Consider the following 19,954-nt stretch of genomic DNA (forward strand, 5'->3'; position numbering starts at 1 on the left):
CTTGATAAAACAAGCCTACCCATATGTTTGTTCCCATGCCAGTTATTTGCTGAGAGGCAAAGAGTATCAGTGGGAACTGGCACAGCTTGTTTTTTCTTCAGATATTTTGCTTTCTGTTTATATAGAAAGAGAGAAAAAGAAAGCAGCTTCAATCATGCAGGCAGTACAAGCCCGAAGAAAACACGAGAGAATGCAGACAGACCCTGTAGGAGACACTTTCTGCACCACAGCTTCCTCCCGCTCCGTTGCACATATATTGGTCACATTTCCCTGCACAGTGGCAGCCTGCTGTCTCCCACCACAGTGGGGATACAAGATCTTTTCCTTTCATCCCTTCCTTACCAGCCTCTTCCACTCCCTCCATGCAGATTCTCTCTGTGATTTTAATATTTCTATTTTTAAGTGCATTTTGACAAGTGATTTTTAATGCTGGGTGGAAGATTTTTGGATTGGCAGCCCTGAAGACCGATCTCCTCAGTCTGTATGCATAGATACAACACAAGCAGCGGCAGTCCAAGCTTCCCCCCAACACACCACTCCTCTGACATTTCTCACACCTGGCCTAGAGTGAGCCCATCAGTGGGGGACAGCACAGTCTAGGGGACAGCACAGTCCAGCCTCCAGTGCCCATTCAATCCTGGGCCTCTTCACTGAAACTGTCAACAAAGGGGGCAGCTATGGAAGGTGGGCTGCATGCTTTTCTCCACCAATAACTGGACTGAGCCCCTCCTCTCCCACCCAGCTCATTGCGTACGAGACACTAAACTTTTGGCCAGTCCCAGCTTAAGATGTATTTGATCTTATGACCCATGGGTGAAGGGGTCTATCCCATTCACAATTCCTTGGGCCACCCTGGTCTGCCAAGCAGCGCCCTTCCTTATCTGAGAAGGATCAGAATCCCTCTGGAGAAGTGGTCTGTCTGGACAGGTGTGTTATCTCTAAGGAGGAGCTGGAGTAAGAATGAGAAACATAAAGGGAAAAGGAGTACTTGTGGCACCTTAGAGACTAACCAATTTATTTGAGCATAAGCTTTCGTGAGCTACAGCTCACTTCACTCACAAAAGCTTATGCTCAAATAAATTGGTTAGTCTCTAAGGTGCCACAAGTACTCATTTTCTTTTTGCGGATACAGACTAACACGGCTGCTACTCTGAAAAATACAGGGATATCCCATTTAATTACACAGCACAGCCGGCAACCAGCAGCCTATTGTAAACTCACATGAAATGTAAATAGAAATAACTGAAGTTTGCAGAATGCCTTGAGACCTTTGGATCAAAGTGCGAAGTAGAGTTATTAATTGTATGTATAACCATTTTCAAATCTCAACGCAATCAAGGTCATCTTTCACCAGAAAGATGTGGAAGGTATATAAGCCCTCATGCTTCAGGGGATAAGCCAGCCTCTAACGAGGGGTTAGGCAGAAACTTGCCCTGTGGGCAGGTGATCCGATCCCTGCCTACTGCAGGGTTTCTTGCCCCTGCCTCTGAAGCAGCTGGTGCTGGTGACTGTCAGAGACAGGATATTGGACTGGATGGGCCTTGGGTCTGATCCAGTCTGGCAATTCCTATGTTCACAGCAGAGGTGCAGATGACACTATTTTGGAGACTTGGGGTGAAATCCTGGCTCTAATGAAGTCAATGGGCATTTTACTATTGACATGAGTGGGGCCAAGCTTTCATCCTAATATGTACTAACAAAGAAAGGCTATTTTTCTCCTCTTGTACTCCTGAAAACCCATGATAAAAACCTTTATGAGATACCTATGCAGATGGGCTGTAGTGCACAGACTGGGCACAAACACACTTCACTAGACAGAAACCAGTCTCAACACTCTACCGCCACGTTCATTAGGCTTAGTCAAGTGTTCGAGCTGGTGCACGTCTCAATAGATGTCAGATTTATGTAAGTAGAACAAAAATTTAGAGCATACTCATTGTTCTAAACCAAACATGCACCATGGATGTTATAAACCCTCTTCATCACTGGTCAGAATGCAATATAGATGGCATATCACTTTGCTTTTAATCCTCTTCAGTCCCTTTGACAGTGCCCGGCAAACAGTAACTGCCTCATCCTCTCACTCTCTCCCCCCTTCAGGGGCCTCTTATCTGCACAAGCAGTAAAGTTTAGTGAATTTCAATGGTACTTACTTGCATTCCCCTTCACACCAGTACTCCATTAATTTCCCTTCTGTGGGTAGCCTGATGTTCAGTCTCACACTGTATCTGCAAATCCAGCATCAAATGGTCTTTGGAAGCACCATGAAACAAGAGCCCTGTCAGCAACAGAGGTTTGATAAAATTCTTTTCCAGCGTCTTGGATAGTGCCTGGGTCTTGTAGACAGAGCAGCAAAGCTTGCTTGTGCCATTTGTCTGTACCTGGGAAATGGCATTCTTCCTGAGCGCAGTGCATAATACGCAGCAGGAGAAAAGGGGCTTTCCTGTGACATTCATCCTCAGACCTATCTTCACGCTTGCCATGGAGGTATCAGACAAAGAGCAATTTACGCAACAGCTGATTGTACTTGCTTGAGCTAGTTACTTGGGGGACATTTTCTCCATAAATGCCGTGTTTGCAGTGAAGGAATCGGACTAAGTCTCCAATAGGATTTGACTGCCAGTAACCCAGTGGATGGTTTCAGTGATCATAAATGTGTTTGCCCACCCATGTGAATACAGTTGTGCTCACACATGCACAAACACACACACGTGCACTTGTGTTGATATGGATGCTTGCATGATCTTATGCACACACATGCAATTTAACACACCTGCACAAACCAGAACATGCTCCTACGTTCCAGGTGTCCTTGAACAAAGCTACAGCTGTGTTCCAAGGAGCTCACAGACCACAGCTGATGTTCCTTTGTTACCTAACAACAAATATCGACCATAAAGAACCACAGAATGATTGACTATTTGCAATGAAGCCAGCCTAACTGCTGACTCCACAGAGATTTTTCACTTCTCCCACTACCTCTCCCTTGGGCTGTTTAATCTTGTCAAAGAAGGAGGGGGAAGGGCGTGGGGTCCTGGCCTATCCCCACCTCTCCTAGGCTGGCAAGGCAGAGACGAGCTGGTCCTTAGGCAACAAGGTCAGCTCCAATAAAACACAGTAACTGCCCGCAAAAAGCAGGGCCCATTTTTGTGTTGATTTGGTTTTCTGCAGCTGAGTGGGTCTTGTTTATCTTACCAGCTTCTTCTGGGGGTGACCAGTTAAGGGCATTTTTCATGCTCCAGGAGTTAATTATTTGCTACAACCAAGTAGCCATTGAACAATTAGATATCTCAGCAAGAGAAAGCACAACAGAACACCTTTTATCTGAAGGAGGAAATAAAACCCTCTCTTTGCTGGGAAATACCCCTTATAAAATTAAGCCTGTCACCTGATGCCCAGAGAACAAACCAGTCTGGCTATTTGCACAACTTTTCTGGTAACCCATCGTATTCTCGGTAACTGAACAATCAAACACCACCGCTCCCTGGATTATTTGATGGGTCACTGATCATGCATTGCACACACACACACACACACACACAATCCAGTGCTCTCAATAATTCAGTGATAGGCAAGCAGGTTTAAAATATTAAGAACCCCAGTTCCTTCCAGCCCATCACTCAAAAGCCCATCCAAACCATTAAAGGTTTGGGACATATGAAGGTTTGAGAAACGAAAGCTCATGCTCAAATAAATTGGTTAGTCTCTAAGGTGCCACAAGTACTCCTTTTCTTTTTGCGAATACAGACTAACACGGCTGTTACTCTGAAACATGAATTATAGACAGACTCAGATTAAGATGTGCACAGTTTGATTAGGAGAGTTTTAATGCCCCAGTGTTTGGAATTTTGATCCTTGACACCTGGTTTCATTTTTGGGGACCTAATCTGTCTTCCCCTGGCTGGATGCTGTGTAGCAGTGGATACATTATGATAGATGGGGTGTGACAAGTACTCTGCAGTTTAAGTCTAATTCTCAAAGATGTTGAGTACCTGCATCTCCCATTGACTTAACAGCAGTTGCGGTGGGGGGGGGGGGGGAAGGAGGAAGAGGAAAAACTTTGTTTAGATCTGCATCTGTGATTGAAAAGGGCAGAAGAACAATGGTCAGAAATCAAATATAGTCTTACGGGAGCTATGGAAGCAGGTTTTTAAGGCATGGTTTTGGCAACCAATGTGATGCCAAGTGAGCAATCTTTCTTCCTGCTGGGTGAATAATGTTAAAAAGCAGAAGGGAGAAACTGAGGCACCAAACTCTTGAAAAGGGGCTTTGTTCCGAAATGGGCCCAAGTTGAAGAGTTTGGATCCAGATCCCAGTCTGGCTTTCTTACTCATGCCTCCCCCTGCCCCTTCAAAGTTCAGGGGTGTTTGGATTTAGGTTTGCGTTCAGCCCATAATAAGGCTAGGAGTGTGGGTCCAGATTTTGCTTTGGATTTTTAAAACCTAAAACCTGGGGCAGGGGGTTAGATCAGGCCCATTTCTCATCTGGAGAAGACTGAGCCCTGGTACACACTACAAACTTATGTCAGTGTAAGTACATCAGCAAGGAGTGTGGAAAATCGACATCCCTGAGCGATGCAGTTATACTGACTCAACACCTGCTGTGGTCAGCGCTATGTCGACGGGAGGGCTTCTCCTGTTGATATAGCTACTGCCTCTCAGGGAGGTGGAATATTTGTGCTGATAGGAGAGCCGCTCCCGGTCGGTGTAGGTAGCATCTTCACAGCTGCAATGCTGTAAGTGTCGACAAGCCCTAATACTTTGCTCTGAGCAGTGGTTTAGCATAATGATGTCAACACACACACACAGAGTAGGTTTGAGGTGACCTTCATAACAAGAGAACTCAGGGGGCAGAAGGGAACATGAAGCAAGGAAATTCCATAGTGCAGGCTGCCATCCTGAATGTAAGACTATGCCTTACAAATACTGAACTGTTGTAGAAAACTATTGGCTTTTACAGACTGTTCAGGGTTACAGAATCCAGGTGTCTGACTCATTCTCTGTACAGAGAGTGTCTCCGGAACAGAGACCACCACCGGATGAATCCATTCTCCAAACCAAGATTGTACCAAGAGTCAAAAATAATTAACGTCATATTGTGGAATGCTGTGGTCCAAGCCTGGTCCTCCAGAGTAAATTATCCATGGAAACCTTCCACTGGGCAGAGATCTACTGTACATTTATTCTCATATAATTCATTTCATTCTTACAGAAACTCATGTGCTAACACTGCCCAGACTGGATTGTTTTAGAATGCCATTGTACCATAGACAGGAAATATGCACTAGATGGTACTTTCTGAATGATACCACTGCCCTCTAATGGATGGAAATCAGACCTTTGCAAGCAATCTTTCTGAAAGCAGGCCTACAGACTATAGTGACTTTTATGCAAAGACGATACAGAATTTAACAGACATTAATTCATTTAGCATAGCAATACCCCACGGGAGACAGGTTACTATGATTATCCCCATAAGACTTTAAGAACATCCTGATGCCAGATAGCTAGAGGTCTAATGGTATCAGGCTAGGAGTTTCAGCTGGCCTGACCAATGCAGTGTACCCCAAGTCAACTATGGTTACAATCTGTACCTAAAAAGATGTCAGGTAAGGTATCACTGGAAAACCAGTAATTTGCCGAGCATTAATATTCTTGTATGATGTATACACAGGGTTTGTGCAAAATGTTATGACCATGTGCTAAAATTATAGTCTTAAAATGTGCATGGCTAGCAACGCTTAAGCACAATGTACCTTAGACAACGGAATGGCCACTTGATTCTCTGACCAGCCTGTCTTCAGGCAGAGACAATGAAGGCCCATTTTTACATATCAGTTTGTGATGGGCACTCACTCACCACAGGTCTGGCACCTCCTCCTGGCTGTTCTGGGGAATAGCTCACCAGAAACAATGCCACTTCCTCGGTGGCATGCCGTCACTCCCTCTCTCAATCTGGTCTGCAGCCTCTTTCTTGCTCCAGGAGTTGCCGCATCCTCTCCGTGACTCGGCCCTCCAGCCAGGTCACTTGGTGTTCTCCCCTTCCAGGAGACAGTTCTTCAAAGTCTCTGTCACTCGCACAGTGACCCAGGCAGTCTTCCAGTCACTGCCCCACCAGTGCCACTTCCCCAGTGGCAGGTAAGGGAACGCAGGCCCACCCTCTACTCTGGGTCCCAGCTACACACAACCACACACCCTACCACACACAACCAAGGTCAGTTGAGTCCCCAACCTTGCTGCTTACTCACTAGGCTGCTTCTTACCCTGGCACTCCCCCATCTCTGGGGTTTACCAGCCTCTCTATTCCCTCCTCCTAGGGAGTCACCATGGGCTACTTGTCTCTATAGCCCCCAAATCCAAGGGAGTTACTGCAGACTACCTCCTTACAGTCCCCTCCCTGCTCTCAGCTCCCTGGCTTTATAGAAGCCCTCCTGTTCCTGCACAGGTGAGCTTCCCCTACTTAGAGCTTTCCTCCAGCCTTCAGCCTAATAGGTTAATTGGCCTATCTGGGCTCCATTAACCCCTTCAGGGTACGTGTTGTGGGGGGTGGGGGACACCCCATCACACAGGTAAATAAATCTATCAAGTGGGCAAGGAGACAGTAGAACCTCTATGTCCACCCCCAGAAGGAGAGAGAAGCTTGTTCTGGGTTTTTACTTTCCAGAGACTACATTGTGAAAGTTTACTGATCTATAAAGACAGGGGGCTGAACCTCAAGTGATAAGCAACTGAATCAACTGATTGTATACAATATTATTGTATTATTAAAGTGTATCAAATAGGTGTTTATGAAAACTAATGACACACTGGTGTTTAATATCATCATAAAATGTATGTATTAACACTTATGGATGTTAAGGAATTATGGATACTCATTGATATAAGGCTTTACAGTCTATGTCCAAACAAAGGGAGAAACACGTCTCTCCCGTACAGGAGGGAACGTAACAGCTATTTACCTGTCTCCTATGTAAACTAAGCATGGTGGAATCAAGACAATGGAAGTTCTGTTTACATACAGGGAGATGGAAAGCCCACAGGAAGGGAAGAATGAAGTCATCCTGCCTCTTGAAGCAACGTCATTAAATTTTGGGAGATATAAGCAGAGATATGAGAGTACAGACAAAAGGGGACAGAGCTTTTGTGAGCTGAGAAGGATGGGTGCTTCAACAAGGTGGGGGTGAAGTCTCTAGGAACTGAATGCCACTTAGGCAAACATCTTTCACCTAGGAAGACAAGGGAAGCCAGTCTCTTGGACTTCTGTGGAAGGTCCTGATAGAGGAAAAAACAGCCATGGCTGGGAAGGAGAAGGACTGGTGAGACAAAACATTTTAAATAAAGCCTGTACCTTGATAGATCAAGTTTTAGTCTTTTAGATATGTGTTTTTTCACTTGTGTTTGTTGGTAACCCTTTCAAACTCTATTGCTTTTACTTGGCATCATTTATCCTATGTCCTGTTGTTAATACATTTGGGTTTTTTACGATAAACTAATGCAGGGTGTATTTGCCCCAGTGAAGTGACTTTAGAGGGGAAAAATAAACATTATTTTTTCTGAACTGCCCAGGAGGGGACTGGACATTACAGAGCACATGATTTTGGAAAATTCAGGACTGGGAGTGTGCTGAGGCCACTCTACAGGTAGTAACCAAGGCTGACAGAGACCAGGAATGTGACTGATGTGCTGCTGGCAGACTGCTGGGTTCAGAGTTGCTGGATCAGAGCTGCCGTTATAGAGACACTCAGGGTGTGACCGGCATGCTTGCTGCTGACTGAACATCCCAGGCAGGGAGTTACAGTAGCATAGCATTTGAGGCACCTACGGTTATGAGGCAGGTAGTGACTCAACCCCTCACTGGTCTGGATTGCACCCCAAACAACCTGACACCCCATTTTACTAAGAAAAAACTAGGGTCCATGGATATTAGGTGACCTATTTCTCATCACATAATAAGTCAATGGTAGAGCCAAGAACACAAGAACTCTGAGTTCCAGTTGCCTGCTGTGACCCCTAGATCACACTGTTTTTCCGTTAGTACAAATGGCTATAGGCCTATGTTTCTGGTAACACTCCATGCACGTGGCTGAACTCATGACTCAGGGTGTTTGTATCATGGACCAGTTCAGTAGGTGGTTTTAAAAATTTTTAAATATCCAACTAAATAAATACTGTGACCTTCTGAATGTGGTTATTTACAGATTTCAGGAGAGGTTGGGGAACCAGGCATCTGAAAGGAAAATGACTTTCTTGATGTTCATCTTCTTGCTCTCCTTCCTCCAAGCTCAGTCTGCAAGAAGTAAGTATCTAATCAAGAGTGTGAGAGATGTGTCGATGTTTAGCACAGTCAGTGTAAGGCTAATCTTATATAGTCGCTATCAGTGAATACATAGTTATGACCAAATAGATGAATGTTCTTTATAGCCCTTGCTGATCTCTTGAGACCATTCAGACTACAGGCAAGTCAGCTGATATATCAGATTTCCTGGCTTTCCCATTCCTTGTCTTTTTCTCATTGGTGTGGTATTTCGTCTGAAATCTCCTAGGAACAAGAGCTGTGTGATGCACTGCAGTATTTGTTCCTGGGGGCTCACAGAAACCTTTCCTCAATTTTGTTGTTTGGATTCCACAGCCCGAGTTTCATTTTGAGTTTTGGGTTCAAGTGGACCTAAAATTTCAGTGTAAAGCTTAGCCCAATCAATTTGCCTGGGTTTGGCCCAAAATAATATAATACCCATCATGTTCAGCATTGTTTCTTTTAAAAGATAAAATCAGCCCCAGGGACCTCTGCAAATTCAGGCCCCCCAACCCCTCAAAAGTTCTTGAAACTCAGTGAAACTATGGGCAAAACCTGAGTTTTGGGTTTGCAACAAAACTAGCAGATGAAACCATCATTAAGGAAGAGTTGCCTAGCTCTGACAGGGACCCACTGCTTTGCAAGATTTCAGCTATATGCTGGTTTGAGCCAGGATGGAATAATTAGAACAGTGACTATTTTCACAACTATTTAATATTTCTGCCTATGATTCAAAATCCAAGGTTGCAAGAACATTAAAAGAATGTTAAAAAGCCAAGTGAGCTAAAACAGTGAGGTTCATTTCAAGTTTGGCATGAAGGTTTGAATTGGTTCTTACTTAAACTGGTTTGGATGAACCATCACAAGTAACTACCACTCTGTATTGCCACTCTGTATTGCCACAGAAATTTCACAGCGCTTTCAGAAACAAATTGAGGTTTGTGGCTAAGGCACTAGACTGGAACACAGGAGATTAATTTTTGGCTCTGCCATAGACTCCTTATGTGGCCTTGGGCAAGCCATTTAATTTTCCTTTTGTCTGTCCTGGCTATTTTGACTGAAAACTCTTTGGGGTAGGGATTATCTTTTATTTTGTGTTTGTAGCTATGTGCCTAGCTCAGTGAAGCCCTTATCTCCATTGGGGCCTGAAGGTGCTCGTGTAATAATAACTTGATTTGTAGTGAATAACATGAAACACGTTTCCTCTTGCCAGTTTTAAGTTCAAGCCCCATCTTCGGACCGAGGCAGGTGACTGGTTTGCAGGGAGGATCAGTTACTGTGAAATGCTTCTACCCTCGCACCAGTGTGAACCGCCACGACAGAAAATACTGGTGCAAGGAATCAACAAGGCAATGTGTGACCGTCATTTCTTCCAGTGGCTACACTGCTCAAGACTTCACGGGCAGAGCGACAATCACAGACTTCCCAGAGCAAGGCATCTTCACCATTGAGATCTCAAAGCTAGCGGAAAAGGACATCAGCTTTTATAAATGTGGCATTGGTCTCAATGATAAAGGACTTTCCTTCAGAGTCAAGCTGGATGTTTCCAAGGGTAGCTACAGCCTGGGGGTTCTTATATTATTTTTCTTTTGTAATAATTGTGTTTAGGAAATCTATCCATCGACAATATCCAAGAGAGCAAGGTGATTGGTACCTTGAGTAATAACCAAGATCTCTGCATTTCTAGGACCCCCATTGCTATAATGTAAAGGTACCATATAAAATAGGAGATATACACTAATTCTGTTCACAGCAGCCAAAATTCTCCACCAGTCCTTGATTTATCTACTCTCCTGAGTGGAAGGGGCTAACTCAGCAAAAATAAAGGTTGTTTGTAATTTACAACACCATATGCGATCATGTGGTGCAGCATAGCATAGTACATGACGCGTCATGGTCTACTGTAGTATGGGAGAGTAAATAGTGCCCTATGACATAGCGTAGACACATATGATATGGTGCACAGTAGCATGGTGCATTAAGATATCCTGCAATGCAGTGCATATGGGGTGGCCTGGTACAAAATGATGCAGGGTTGAAAAGTATGGTAATGTGTATAGAGGTATGGTCCAGTAAGGTATACTATACTGGAGTAGGCTATGGTACAGTCTGGGGTAGTATAGAGAAGTATAGAAGAGTATGATTACTGAAGTGCAATAGGGCATGGTATAGAAGCGTGTTGTAAACTGCAATACAATCTGGGTTCTGGATACTGACTTGGACTATCATTCACACAGGTCCAAAAGTGCCTGAAGAAGCCGAACTCTATTACGTTGAGCTGGGCGGTTCTGTGACCATCAACTGTGTGTTTGGCCCGGAATATGGCAGTGAGAGGAAGTACATGTGCAGAATGGGGAAAACCGGCTGCTCTACTGTCATCGACACCTACGGGAACGTTAACGAAAACTACAAAGGGAGAGTTTTGCTGAGCCCTCAGGAGCCTCCTGGGTCATTCAGCCTCTATATGACCCAGCTGAGGAAGGAAGATTCGGGTGTATATTTGTGTGGGGCTGGGACTTACGGAGAGAAAGGAGAATCCAAGGAACTGGATGTGCATGTCTACCAAGGTGAGCGATGGCCAGGGTGTGTAGATTTCAGCCATTCCAACAGTCTGAAGAGACTAATATTTTATTTACAAAGGGTCTGAGTTTCCCTTGAAAATCTCACTGATACTCTTAATTTTATCTAGAGAGAACAAGAATTGTACTTGTTATTCTTTTATGTTTTCATCTATTTAGCTACCAACGGTGTCCTATGTGCGTCCACAGACAAAAAAGAAGACAAAAATCCCTCTCCCAAAGACTCTATGTTGCAATGTCCATTGTCTGTTGACAGCAGGGGTTTAAACTTGAGCCTTCATCAGAAAAACTATCACTTGAGTTGAAGAAGTAACTCCATTAGTAGGCAGCTGTGATAGGCTGTAACCCTCTGTGTGAGCCAGCCTTTAGAGAAGGTCATGATGACACGTGCAAAAGGCAAATTCTCTTTACAGAATTGGGGTGAGCAAACTCCTGCTTGATCCAGTTAACTGGCTTATCTCAAATGCAGACTATAGAAGAAAAAAAACCCAGACACATTTTCCTGACCACAAGGCTGCCTGCCTAAGCAATTTTTAGAAATATTGATCCAAGATGAAGAGAAAGAACTACAGAATTTAGAAAAGGTTAGAGCTGGTCAGAGCCCATACAGTTTAGCCCCTCAGCCATCCCAGGTAGCTCCCTACAGTCTATTCTCCTGTCTAGTTTTAAATGTCTCCCACGATGGGGCTTCCACCACTTTCTTTGGGAGACTACTGCCTATTAGAATCGATCTCCCTTTGCATAATCTGCCTGCTGCAAATTAGCCTCATTGCTTCATTCTGGATTAGTTTCCGAAACACAAGTGCAAAGAGCAGATGCTACAGGCAATAAGACAAAGGTATTTCTATGCTCAGTTGGATGCACTAATAATCTTAGGGCAGGTCTACACTACCGCTTAAGTCAATTTAACTTATGATGCTCAGGGGTGTGAAAAATTCACCACTCCCACCCCCCAAGGGACACAAGCGGTATGTTGTCAGGAAACACTCTCCTGCCGCCCTAGCTTACGCCTCTTGCCAAGGTGGAGTAATTATAACAACGGGAGAGCACGTCTTCCATCTTCACTTGATACGCTTCAGCGGCACAGCTGCGCCAATGCAGAGCTTGTGTAGACTTGCCTCAAGAGGAACAGCAGCCACTTAAGGCATGTGTGGCTCCTATTGTTCCACTTGTGTTTGGATTCCCAGATGCGCGGAGAAGACATTGTTTGGCCTGATGCCATGCCATTGTGCCCCAGCTTTCTCCACAGGTTCCAAGTGAAGGGGACACCAAAACTTCTCATGAACCATCCATGTTAAACCTTAATCGACAAGGAAATGCCCATTATCGTTGGTGTCCTTGCTGGCTCTCTTGACAGGTCTGTGGAGGATTGAACTACTCTCTGGCTTCTAGGGGGGGTCCCTCCAGTTCAGGATTGAGGCACAAGGGCCAGATCCAAAGTCCACAGAAGTCAGGGGAAAGACTCCCATTATTCCACGGGGGGCTGGCAGGAGGCAGTGTGTGAGGGAAACGTGAGCTCTCTCTGACCATGCTGTGATGGTTCTGTTCTGCCGGCGCCAGCATTGTCAGTCTGTTATATTTCATCCCTGCAATTAACTTGACTTTAAAATGTTTTTTTATAAGGAACAGACCCAACCAACCACATGAGGCACACGCAGCGTGCATGTTAGCACAACATGAAATGTGTGAGAGGAGCCTAACAGAACATGTTCCATTTTGTATCTCCAGAGACATCTGTCCCCCAGGGACGACATGTAATAAATGGAGTCATAGGCGGTTCAGTATCTGTCGAATGCCGCTATGATCCACGTGGGAATTACACACTCAAATACTGGTGCAAATGGAGGAAGAATGGGTGCAGTCAGTTAATAAACAACCTTGCAAGTATGATAGATTCATATGAAGGAAGGATAGTCCTGCATGATAACCCGGAAAATGGAACATTCACGGTAATAATGAACCGGCTGACAGCAGCGGATGCAGGATATTACTGGTGTATGACGGATGGAGATACGGAAAGGAAATCTACAAAGGAGCTGAAGATTATAGAAGGTATGAAAGCACATGTAGTGATGAGGGTCTCTGCCAGCACAAGCGATACGGGTACCTGATCTTTGTTCCTCCCAAAGCAGCATCCAAGAGCAGAGCCTCGCTTTCCTGAGGAGAACTATTTTCTAATTCTTAGCTTCATAATCGTAATGGGTAAAGCTTGACATTTTAAGGTACAAATTAGAGCTGGTGGAAATTTTTCAAAAAGTCCAAGATTTCAGCAGAAACTTTTTTTTTGGACAATGTTTGAAATTTTTTTGCAAAGATTTCACTAATTTCCCACCAAACATTTTTACTATTTTTTCAAGCTTTTCTGGCACAAATGCTATTTAAATGCCATATATATACACACTATAAAGTACATAGGGATATATGTATCCATACACATATATAGTACATTTAAGTGTTACAAAAGCAATATAAAGTGCGTTTACCCTCATAGATACATTCTGTACCATGTAGTTACATAGTAATTATATATTCTTATTAACACCTTGTTGATAACAGTACTTCTGAATATTAATTGTTCAAGTCATCAAAATCAGTCTCACTCTTTTGTTTCCCTTCTAACAGGGCAACCTGGTTTAACAGGACCAAAAGAGATTGATGCAGTCATTGGTACACGGGTCACTATACCATGCTCTTATCCATGCAAATATTATTCTTACCAGAAATACTGGTGCAAGTGGCGTAATACTGGCTGCCAAACTCTCATCTCCTCTGAGCAAAACCAAACCGGCCTGGTTGTGAACTGTGACAAGGAGAAGAGGACACTCTACCTAACTTTTGACCAAGTAATACAGACAGACCAAGGGTGGTATTGGTGTGGAGTGAGCAATTCTGGTCGCTATGGGGAAACCATGGCAGTGTACCTGACAGTAAACGGAGGTGAGCTTCAGGATTTATTACAAGACAAAACAGGCAAGGTTTTCTCTGTAGCCACGATGCTCACCCATAATGGTGTCATTCCATTGAGAGGCACTATCTTGAAACAACAACCAAGTGGTGGCATTTCAGAACATCATAATCTCCTTTGTCTTGGACAGACCACACTTTGTTTCACTAAGGATCTCACGGTGTTCACAATGTTTATCGCTGTAACTCTCATTCACGCATTGGTTACAGCATTCTTCCATTTTCCAGTCACTATAACAAGTCTGGAAAAAGAATGGAGTCTGCACCACTTTTACATTTCAGCCCCCTATTATTTATTTATTATTATTTATATTACAGCAGCACTGAGGAAGCTTGGCCAAGACCAGGGTCCCTTTGTGCTCATAAGAGACACTCCCTGCCCCCAAAAGCTTACAGTTTACATAGAGAAGAGCACAGGGAACAAGAAAATAAGGACTATTGTACTATTTTATAGATGGGAAACTTGATTGATCAACTCCATCTCAGTACATTTAAAATAAAGATAATTTTTTCTTGGGATAGAGGGTTGGAGGAAGTTGGGGGCAAACACAACCATGTGTTTTTGGAAACTCAAACCCAATATCCTTGTGTTAACTAATGCATGAGAACCAGGAAGAGCAACTGGCTAGAAATGAAAGGGAAGCAGTGTCCTTGCTGAGTGAAATGCGAAAAGTAACATGCAATATAAATGGTGAAAAGCATATCAAATATTTGAGTCGTATTCTGGAGCATACTAGTAACACAGTTTGGGATTAAAAACTATTTTTAATACATGGCTAGGAAGACCACTCAAGATTTTCTTATGAGGTCATTTGGTACAAGTGACTCCTGTTTTAAAATATCACTTAGGAATCAAAGTTCCATTGAAAATCAACGGGAACATTTTGAAAAAGGGATTTAGGTGCTTTTGAAAATTGTCTTATTTATGAATCAAGTGCTGACAATATATTGGGGTTTTCTCTCTCTCTCTCTCTCTGCCGTGATGCTGGATGCAAATAACCCACCACTTCCATCTACTACGGTTTGAAGCTGAAATTGCAGTCTCTCCCAATGCTGTTTCCGACACAGGCTCCGAAGTTAGTATTAATTCCCGAAACAGAGCCGGGGTCCTAGATGACAACTCTTCACCCAGGTCTGTCCCTCAAAGACTTTGTTCCAAAGTGGTTTGGAAAAGAGTAAGAATTCCCCTGCCCCATCCAACTTGTGTCCATTTTTACAACCAAACTTTTTTTTTTTTATAGTTTTCATGTATTCTGATGTGTTCAGTTCCAATGAGTATGAATTACTGTCAGAGACTGTGCATTCATGTTTCCCAGCAAAATTTTGCCCATATCAAAATTTTGGCTCAGTTTTGGGTAATCATCCAAACTCCTTAGGTTTATTCACTCTGAACTCCAATTTTTTTGACTTTTATCCATCATTTCTCATAATGCCATTTGGCAAATACTCATTCTTCTCAGGCTTCTGTTGGTACAAAGGTTGCAACATGTTCTAGTAGCTAGAACAGTACACTGAGGTCCAGGAACCTGGAACGCTCATTCCCTTTGGGATTGCGAGAAGCCAATTCACCCATCGGTGTCTCAACTACCCCATCTGCAAAACGGGGATAAAGATATTTATCTGCCTCATTGGAATGTCAAGATGCTTTATTAATTGTTTATTAATAGCTCTGACATCTGTAGATGAATATCACTATGTGAAGGCAATGATGATTTTGTTCTAAAAAAAATCCCACTCAATTCTGAATTTTGAGTGGCTATCCATGATTTTGCCATTGTTAAGCATTTCTGTGTACGTAATTGTACACAAGCTTTCTATATAGATCTTCTAGGCTATGCTGGTTCATCTGTGTTATACAGTCTTGGATAGAGCAATATAAAATCACAGGGATCACACATGTGTTTTGCTCAATTGCTCCCTTTCCAGCTCTCAGGAACATGACAGCTCTAAGGTGATTCTCTCAGTCCTGCTCCCCATTGCTGCTGTGTGTCTGCTCCTTGCTACAGCCTTTGTGGTTGTTAAATTTAGGCTCCTGAAGCGCACAGGTGAGTCCTAACTTTCTTTATTAGCCTCCCAGGGAGCTTTGGGAATACTGTAGATTTGGAGGTAGAAGGTGTATGACATGTAGAACAGTCTCTGTACTGGTCTGGGCTGCTCCTATGGGCCTCCCCGTCAGAGCACTCATATAGGAATGGTGGGAACAGTGTCCCAGCCTTTTGCCCCGGAACAAAGAAACTCCACATAAAACATTGTTGGCAAAGTATAATATGTATGGCCTGGACGCAATAATATTATTGTACTTCAGAGCACTTTACGTCTAGCTGATTGACCCTCCCACCATCCCATTTTACAGACAGGGAAAATGAGGCTGCAACAAGAGCCATGTCTTCCTGGCATTAGAGCTTCCGCTCCCCCAGCCGTGTGCTCAGATCTATAGCTGTCTCTCTCTAAAAACCAGGCAGTAGCAGAGAGCTTGAAGAAAGCCTTGAAAGTATAAAACAAAGGAGCTCATTGTATTAAATAATGTTGTGTGTGTATGTCTGCTCTCTGCCTCCCTTTTAACAGATTTGGTTTCGGTTGGAAGCTACCGAACAAATATTAGCATGTCAGAATTTGAGAATGCCGCAGATTATGGAGCGAAGGACAATGTGGGCATAAATGATGCTCAGGAGACCCAGATAGGAGGAGTGGATGGTAAGTTCCACATTAAAACTTTACCACCCATAACGTATCTTGAGGTAAAGAAATGACTGGCCTAGGGGATAGTGCAGATAAAGAGGATTCTGCATTGAGGCTGCTGGCTACTAAAAAGATACTGGGATCTTCTCACTTTGTTGTGCAAAAGCAAAACTTAAAATAAAAAAAAATGTATCTAGCAAGCAACTGCAAAATGGATGGTTTCTACACTGGGCTAAATATAAAACAGATTCTCCCAGAAGTGCTTACAATATTAAATGCCAAACTGAGTGTGTGGGCAATAGTCTCACTGGTGATTGCCATCTTTGGAAACAGAAAATACAACTTGTTTTAAAGAAACACAAAGATGTTTGTTCTACCCTAGAAATCTAGAGGCTTCCTGGCTCAATACGCAGGGATGCTTAGCACGTAATGCAGATGCAGCACAGTTGGCTCATGGGAAAGGAAGTGTCGTGGCTGCGTTTGCAAAAGCTTTACGGTACTAGTACTTCAGCCTGACATCCATCCCAGAGAAGAAGTTGTACCTTGAACATCAGCAGCAGTTTAGTGCATGTAGGAGTTACTGAATAAGTGGGGCTTGGCCTACAGTGCACGATCTCCCATGCAGAGTACCCTAACATCTCCGATGCTTTTCAGAATTTATAACTACCCCTGGCAATGCTGAAGGTGCAGAAGAACCACCGAAGGTGAAAAGGGTAAGAACCGCTAGAATGTATAACCCAAGGTGCTGCATACAGCCTAGTCTTTCTTTCAGGCAGCAGAGCTTCAGCAGCAAAAGCTCCTTTCCCCCCTGTATGCCCTATTTATGGTCAACTACTTCTCAATTAGCAGCCTATTCAGCATCACACCTGCAGCCTCTCCACTGGAGTTTCTAACCCTTTGCTGCACCTACATCATTAGAGCATAGAACTCAACAGCAGTCACTTAGCTTTGATTCATGGTTTCAGTTCCGCTGGAAATATTAGCAGGTGTTATTGTTCTGGAAGCCTGAGTCTGGGCGAGGAGACTGATAAATCCAAAACTGCCAGATTACTGGATCAATAGGAGCTGTGAGCCTGCCACAGTGATCCAGCTGCTTTCGGGTTCTTCTCTGTTAAACCAAGTAGTTCTCTAATGCCAGGAAGGAGTGCTGTATGGTGGTTTGAGTGGGAGAACTAGAAGTCTGGATTCCCTTGTTTTATTGCAAAGTCTACTCCTGACTTTGTGTGTGATTGCAGGCAAGTCACTTTAACCAGCTGTAAAATGAGATAAAGATATGCTCACATCCCACAGGAGTGCTGTAAGGCTTAGTTACGGATTATTGTTCCTCAAGCTGTCAAAAACTATTAAAAAAAAGTCCACAACAAACAGTTCTAGGTGCCCTAACAATTAATGGTGCCAGGAGCCCAAACAGTAAATCAAAGCATCAGAAAAGCCCCTTACACCTTTAGGAACTTGCCCCCCAAATTGTTATAGAATAAATAGGCTTTTGCAGCATTGCCAGAAGGCCATGTTTGGGCCATTTTGGACCAAGGTGGTGAGAATAGGGAACAAGTTTCAAAGTTCTTATGAAGAATGCTCTTCTAGTATCTTTGAATTAACTGGTTAGTAAATTTCTTTGAGATCCTTAGCTGAAAGTCACTTGACAAGTGTAAAGTGTCTTTATGATATGAGAAAAATTTGGAAATAAAGCAAGCTCTCCTCTCCTTTTACTCAGGGTTCCAAGGAGGAGGCTGATCTTGCTTACACCACATTCCTGCTTCAAGCGAACAAAGTAGCCCAAGGACAGGCTTAGCAAGTTCCTCAACTGTCCCAGTACAATTGCTCCTGAAGATGCTACAAGCAAAAAGCAATAATGATTGAAAAGGATCCTGTGTTCTGAATCAGTGAACAACAGATCTGCAAGTTGCACTATTTCTTACTGTCAAACATTTTGCTACATCTAGATCTTTCAGTTCCTCAAAGATTTGTAATGAGGTTGTGAGTGGTGATATAATAAGAATCTTCTGGTCAAAAATAAGTTGCCTTGGGGAAGCTGAACCCTCAGAAGTTTGATTCCCCAGCCCTTTTTTTTAGGGCAAAGGATCTCATTTCAAGCAAATTTGAGGTGAAATAGCAATAAAGGTCTAATGCCTTTGCTCTCCTGCAGGCTGGGCTCACACCTTTTGGAGTTCACCAAGCCCCAAGGATGGCAGTGACCTAAGGATACATTTAAGATTCACATCTCATTTGATTTTAAAGCACCAGGAAATATTTTAGAACAATGTGAGTCTCTCTTTTGATTCCTGTGAGCGTTTTAATCGATAAGGCAGTACCTGTAGGCCGGACAAGTAGCCTGGAATTGTTTTTTCTTCACAACCAATAAAGAATATGATTGTATTTTAGCAGATCAGTTATTCTGTTCAATTTCTGATACCACCTGGAGTGAATGCCATGGGGAGAGGCACATTTTTGCAAGGGGCTGGCGAGGGATAAAAAACACTTGGGATTTGGGATTATCTCCTAGTTTTCGTCACTCAAAACCAGAAGCCTCTGGAGACACCAGGTACACTTATACCATACTGTAACATATACATATAGGGCTAGATTCTCTCCTGGGCTGGGATCTGCTCATTATAGTGGAGTAAGGATGGGGATTGTCTGGGAGCCAGTCAAGATCTCAGTGTAAATTACAGCAGCACAGGGGGATTAGAAAGATTGGCATCTAACTCTTTTCTCTTGCTGGTCTGTCTTCTAGGTGTCAAGAACACTCAGATCAAGCCCTCCTATGTCCCTCCCAGGGGCTGCACTAACCTGACTCAAAACCAGCTGGCTATGGTCCCCAAGGAACCGTACACCAACTGAGAATTGGTAGAGCACAACTGTGCTCAGCTGCCCATCCTCTCCTGTCCCCAGCACTTCCCCTACACAAGGGATGGGTGATTACAGGCACAGAAAATGGAGGTGTGATGGGTTGGATCACAGAAAGCCCCTTGGGAGCTGCCACCTGATGTGTCAAGACTACTTCTGCTCCTGCTTTCCTGCCCTGGCAGCTTAGGACTTCAGTGCCCTGCCTAGTTTGAGCCAGACCCGCTAGCCTGCTGCAAACCCAGACCCAGGTCTGAACCACGTCCCCTAACAGCTGTAGGCTTAACTGAAAGCAGCTTACAGAAGTGTTCTTGTCTTTGACACTCAGATGCCCAACTCCCAATGGGGTCCAAACCCTAAATAAATTTACAGGGTAAACTCATAAATTGTTCACCCTCTATAACACTGATAGAGAGATGTGCACAGCTGTTTGTCTCCCCCGCCCCCACCAGGTATTAATACATATTCTGGGCTAATTAATAAGTAAAAAGTGATTTTATTAAATACAGAAAGTAGGATCCAAGTGGTTCCAAGTAGTAACAGACAGAACAAAGTGCATTACCCAGCAAAATAAAATAAAACCCGCATGTCTAATA

At 43.6% G+C, this 19,954-nt stretch overlaps 1 protein-coding gene across 1 annotated transcript in view; it reads left to right on the forward strand.

Moving 5' to 3' along the window:
* Positions 1 to 18,306, forward strand: part of PIGR (polymeric immunoglobulin receptor) — a 39,089-nt gene extending 20,783 nt beyond the window's left edge. Inside the window, exons 11-20 of the mRNA XM_077839567.1 lie at positions 8,198 to 8,295; positions 9,506 to 9,844; positions 10,530 to 10,859; positions 12,600 to 12,923; positions 13,494 to 13,808; positions 14,865 to 14,967; positions 15,762 to 15,880; positions 16,401 to 16,529; positions 17,169 to 17,227; positions 18,229 to 18,306. Of these exons, the coding sequence (XP_077695693.1) occupies positions 8,198 to 8,295; positions 9,506 to 9,844; positions 10,530 to 10,859; positions 12,600 to 12,923; positions 13,494 to 13,808; positions 14,865 to 14,967; positions 15,762 to 15,880; positions 16,401 to 16,529; positions 17,169 to 17,227; positions 18,229 to 18,306 (1,894 nt within the window). The remainder of the gene's footprint in view (positions 1 to 8,197; positions 8,296 to 9,505; positions 9,845 to 10,529; positions 10,860 to 12,599; positions 12,924 to 13,493; positions 13,809 to 14,864; positions 14,968 to 15,761; positions 15,881 to 16,400; positions 16,530 to 17,168; positions 17,228 to 18,228) is intronic.
* The last annotated feature ends 1,648 nt before the right edge of the window (positions 18,307 to 19,954 follow it).

The sequence above is a fragment of the Eretmochelys imbricata genome, chromosome 21, assembly GCF_965152235.1.
Source record: "Eretmochelys imbricata isolate rEreImb1 chromosome 21, rEreImb1.hap1, whole genome shotgun sequence".
Lineage (NCBI taxonomy): Eukaryota > Metazoa > Chordata > Testudines > Cheloniidae > Eretmochelys > Eretmochelys imbricata.